General features: G+C 43.4%; 1 protein-coding gene across 1 annotated transcript; it reads left to right on the top strand.

Moving 5' to 3' along the window:
- The first annotated feature begins 1222 nt into the window (after positions 1 to 1222).
- On the top strand, positions 1223 to 3956 carry LOC125107963 (cationic amino acid transporter 3-like). The gene is given in 4 exon segments (XM_047743492.1): positions 1223 to 1469; positions 1703 to 2421; positions 2423 to 2793; positions 2796 to 3956. Coding segments are annotated over 4 exon segments (1833 nt in total). The 5' UTR covers positions 1223 to 1376; the 3' UTR covers positions 3446 to 3956.
- Positions 3957 to 5403: the final 1447 nt, after the last annotated feature.

Genomic DNA, 5403 nt, shown 5'->3' with positions numbered 1-5403 from the left:
ACCCCTGTGGGCCAAGTGGATAAAGGGAAGGGGAAGACTATACATTCTTGGCCATCAGTACAGCTAAATGATGATGCAGAATGAGGAGAAAGGGGTGGCAAAGTGCCACCTGACCCTTGCCCAGCTGATGTTGGGGTAAGGGTTTGTTTTCTTTCCTTAAAAATTTTATTATTCATTTATTCATTCATTCATTCATTCATTCATTCATGAGAAATAGAGAGAGAGAGAGGCAGAGGCAGAGGGGGAAACAGACTCCCCACCAAGCAGGGAGCCTGATGCCAGACTCAATCCTAGGACCCCGGGATCACGACTGGAGCTGAAGGCAGATGATTAACGAACTGAGCCACCCAGGGGACCTGGGGTAAGGGTTTTAAGACCAGTGGACCAATATTTGTATTCTAACCTTAGATGATATTTTAAAAATGATTCTGTAATTGTAACAAGGTCCACTCGTCTGAATTAATGTGTCATAACTCATGCTCAAGTACCACGCATATCTTGTATATGAATAACTGCACAGTATATTCATGCCCTGTTGTGTCTTATAGCTTAATTAGTACATGAACCTACATGACTTAGATGAACTCAAATAGGATTATGTCCTATGGTGTGCACAACAGGAGAATGTGGGGGGAAAGTCAGTTGATTTTTATTTCTGGGGGAAAGTCAGTTGATTTTTCTTTTTCTTTTTTTTTTTTTAAGATTTTGTTTTTTTATTTGACAGACAGCAAGAGTGGGAAAAACAAGCAGGGAGGGTGCTAGAGGAAGAGGCAGGCTCCTTGCTGAGCAGGGAGCCCAATGTGGGGCTCGATCCCAGGACCCAGAATCATGACCTGAGCTAAAGGCAGACACTTAATGCCTGAGCCACCCAGGTGCTCTGCCAGTTGATTTTTTTTTTTTTTTAAAGATTTTATTTATTTATTTGACAGAGAGAGATCACAAGTAGACGGAGAGGCAGGCAGAGAGAGAAAGAGAGGGAAGCAGGCTTCTCGCTGAGCAGAGAGCCTGATGTGGGACTCGATCCCAGGACCCTGAGATCATGACCTGAGCCGAAGGCAGCGGCTTAACCCACTGAGCCACCCAGGCGCCCTCTGCCAGTTGATTTTTCTTTGATATCTTTTGGTGTTAGTTTCTGTGACACTTGGGCTGCAACAGGTGACATGTGACTTCTGAGCACTGGTTGAACGCCATTTTTCAGTAAATATTTATTGTTTACTTAGGCGTATGGAGCGACAGCACATATAAGAAAAATACAAAGCGGCAGCCTGAAGCCTGAGCAATGGAACTCGGCAGCCTCAACCCAGCTCCACTTAACTCAGCCTCACCGAACCTGATCTGAGACACTCAGCAACCTGCACTTGCTACAGCTCTCTGATATGGAATCCTCTTCAATTCCAGCTAGAAGGCTGTGTCAGACACTTCACATATTCGGTCAAAAGCTGGTACGCAGACGAATGCTAGAGAAAGATGTGATTAGGGACGCCTGGGTGGCTCAGTTGGTTAAGCAGCTGCCTTCAGCTCAGGCCATGATCCCAGCGTCCTGGATCGAGTCCCACATCGGGCTCCTTGTTCTGTGGGGAGCCTGCTTCTCCCTCTGCCTCTGCCTGCCACTCTGTCTGCCTGTGCTCACGCTCTCTCTCTCTCTCTCTCTCTCTCTCTGACAAATAAATAAATAAAATCTTTAAAAAAAAAAAAAAGAAAGAAAGATGTGACTAAGACTGCCACTGACAGAAGCCTGAGCACTGTGGATTTAGTGGCCCTGGGTGTGAACCTCACAATGGGTGTAGGTGTGTATATCCTGGTTGGTGAGGTGGCCAGTTATCAAGCCGGACCATCCATTGTGATCTGCTTTATGGTGGCCGGCCTAACTTCATTGTTGGCTGGACTGTGCTATGCAGAGCTTAGTGCCCGGATTCCCCATCCTGGCTCTGCATATCTCTACGCCTATGTCACTGTAGGTGAAATCTGGGCCTTCATCACTGGCTGGAACCTCATCTTCTCCTATGTTGCTGGTACATCCAATATGGTCTTTGCCTGGATTTCAGCTTTTGACAACATGTTTGGGTACCAGATCTCTCAGGCCCTGAATGAAAGCATCTTATTGCATTTTCCCCCGGTCCTTGAAAAGATTCTAGGATTCTTTATTGTGGGCCTTGTGTTTTTGCTCATTGGATTGCTGACTTTGAGGTTTAGGGAGTCAATGCTGTTAACCAAAGTGGCCACGTTGATGAGACTTCTGATTCTCAGTTTTGTCATCATCTCTGGCTTCACTAAGGGGGACCTGCACAACTGGAAGCTCACAGAAGAAGACTACAGAAAGGATGAACTCAATGGCGCCTCTAGCTTGGGCCCTCTGGGCTCTGGAGGATTTGTGCCTTTTGGCTTTGCAGGGATTCTTCATGGATCAGCTACCTGTTTCTACGTTTATAGGTTTCAATAACATTGTTACCAGAGTTGAAGAAGCCCAGAACCACCAGTGTTCCATCCCCATGGGCATTGTGATGTCACTGCTCATCTGTGTTTTGGTGTATTTTGGTGTCTCTGCAGCCCTTACACTTATGGTTCCTTACTACCAGATTCGACCTGGGAGCACCTTGCCTGAGGCTTTTCTCCATATTGGCTGGGCCCCTGCCTACTATGCTGTAGCTTTGGTATTCCTCTGTAGTCTTTCTGTCAGCCTCTTGGGTTATATGTTCCCCATTGGTCAATTGATATATGTCATGGCAGAGGATGGCCTCCTGTTCCCTGTCCTTGCCAGAATCCATACTGGCACCTACATGCTCGTCATGGCCACTTGATCTTTGGCATTATTGCAGCAATCATGGCATTCTTCTTGAGACTTGCTGATCTTCTGCACCTCATGTCAATTGGGACCCTGATAGCTTACTCCCTGATGGCTTTTTGTGTTCTCATCATCAGGTATCAGCCTGAGAAGAAGAAGAGAGAAAATGAAGTGCAGATGCAGGAGGAGAATGGGGAAAATCAAACACAGGTGCAGAAGGGGACTGCACCTGCAGTAGAGAAGCTGACTCTACAAGGACTATTTTTTCCAGGCAGCCCCACCCCCACTCCACTCTCTGGCCGGGTTGTCTATGTTTGCTCCTCACTGCTAGTTCTGCTGCTGACTCTCCTCAGCCTGGTGCTGGCCCACTGGCCAGGTCTGCTTTCTGGAGACCCAGGGCCAATCACAGTGGTTGTGCTGCTCCTGGTGCTCATCACTGGGATCACTGGGGTCATCTGGAGACAGCCACAGAGCTCCACTACCCTTCACTTTAAGGTCCCTGCTCTGCCTCTCCTCCCACTCTTGAGCATCTTTATGAATGTTTGCCTTATGATGCAGATGTCAGCTGTCACCTGGGCCCCAGTTGGTGTCTGGATGCTGATTGGGTTTGTTATCTACTTCATGTATGGAATCCAGCACAGCCTGGTTGCACAGCCTCACTGAAGTAAGGGCCCAAACTCTAGACCTTGAATTGAGCAGTGCCAATACATATTTGATTTGACATCATCATCCCGAATGCTGTCTGGTCCTCTGCACAATAACAGAGAGTACTCCTGGGCACATGTAAAACTACGCCTCCCATGGCATGTTGGTGGGAGAATGCTAATAGAGCTCTGTATTCATTGTGTATGAAGGATGTGTCTTTAATCTTCCTTCCCCCCTTTTTTTCTGTCTCCTTTCAGTTGTGTTTGCAGCTGCTTGCTGGCTTTAAAAAGAATTATTATTAAAATTAAGTAGAAAAAATGTTTTTGTTTTCTTTGGATAAATATCCAGTGGTGGGAATAGTGGATCATATGGTAATTCTATTTTTAATATTTTGAGGAATCTCGATACCGTTTTCACAGTGGTTGCACTGATTTACAGTCCCAAGAAGAGTACACATGGGTTCCTTTTTCTCCACATACTCTCTAACACTTTTTGTCTTTTTAGATGTAGATATTCTGACAGGTGTAAAGTGATATTTCATTGTAGTTTTAATTTACATTTCCCTGAACTTTAGTGATGCTGAATATCTTTTCATATGTCTGTTGGCCATCTGTTTGTCTTCTTTGGAAAAATATTTAGGTCTTCTGCCCATTTTAAAATTGGATTTGTTTTTCTTGTGTGTGTGTAAGTTCTTTATGTCTTTTGGATATTAACCCCTTATTGGATATATTATTTGCCAATATCTTCTCCCATTCAATAGGTGAACTTTTTATTTTGTTGATGATTTCCTTTGCTGTGAAGAAGTGCTTACATGAATTCAAAAAGACATATGCACCCTTATATTTATTGCAGCATTATTTACAATTGGATATGGAAGGAACCCAAGCGTCCATTGACAGATGAAAGGATAAAGAAGATGTTGTAGTATGTGCGTACACACACACATACACAGTGGAATACTACCTAGCTATAAAAGAGAATGAAATGTTACCATTTATAACAATACAGATAGACATAGAGGGTATACATTAAGTGAAATGTCAGACTGAGAAAGGCAAATATATGATTTCACTCATATAGAAAATAAAACTAACGAACTAAAAAGAGAGACAAAAAAAATACTCTTCAACACAAGGAACAAACTGGAGGTTGCCAAAGTGGTTGGGGTAAGGGGATGGGTGAAATAGATAAAGGGAATAAAGAATATAAGAGTACACTTATCTTGATGAGCTCTGAGAAATGTGTGGAATTGCTAAATCATCATATTGTACACCTGAGAGTAATATGACAACACTGTATATCAACTACACTTCAACAAAAAGAGAAAGAAAGAAAGAAACCAGAAAAGACAAAAAAAAAAAAAAGATGAAATATGACTTCTGCCCTTGAGGAGCTTATATTCTAATACAAAAGGTACAGCGTAGAGTAACAGAAAGTAGAAAGTGTTATCATTAGTAACATAAAAATAAAGTGTCTTGTGAATTTAGAGTGGAGGATGACCACTTGTGGCTGGCACAGAGATGAGGATTGGTTGGTGAAATCAGAAGACTTTATAAAGGAATGGCAATGGAATTAGTTGGCTCTCCTCACGAATGGATAGGATTTGCCACACATGGGCACACACAGAGGGAGAGACTGTAGGCAGAAAGAAAGTCACTACAAAAGCACGAGAAAACAGTGTTCAGAGCACACTGAGCGGGCTGTGTAGCTTGAGCCTTGGCTGTGTGAGGGGACAACAGAGCATGCACACATGGACTGGAGCCAGAGCCAGAGTTGGGCTCTTTGCTTAGCTTGGAGTCAGCTTAGGTTTCTCCCTCCATTTCCCTCCCCTTCAGTGTCTCCTCCCAGCTCCTGAGTGTAGTTCTGCATGCTCACTCATTCTCTCTCAAATAAATATATAAATATTTATAAATAATAAATTTTAAATTTATATATATTTATGTTTCATTTATATAAATATATATCATATAAAAATA

This window comes from Lutra lutra, chromosome 8, assembly GCF_902655055.1.
Source record: "Lutra lutra chromosome 8, mLutLut1.2, whole genome shotgun sequence".
NCBI classification, from domain to species: domain Eukaryota; kingdom Metazoa; phylum Chordata; class Mammalia; order Carnivora; family Mustelidae; genus Lutra; species Lutra lutra.
This window is presented reverse-complemented; position numbering and strand designations above follow the sequence as displayed.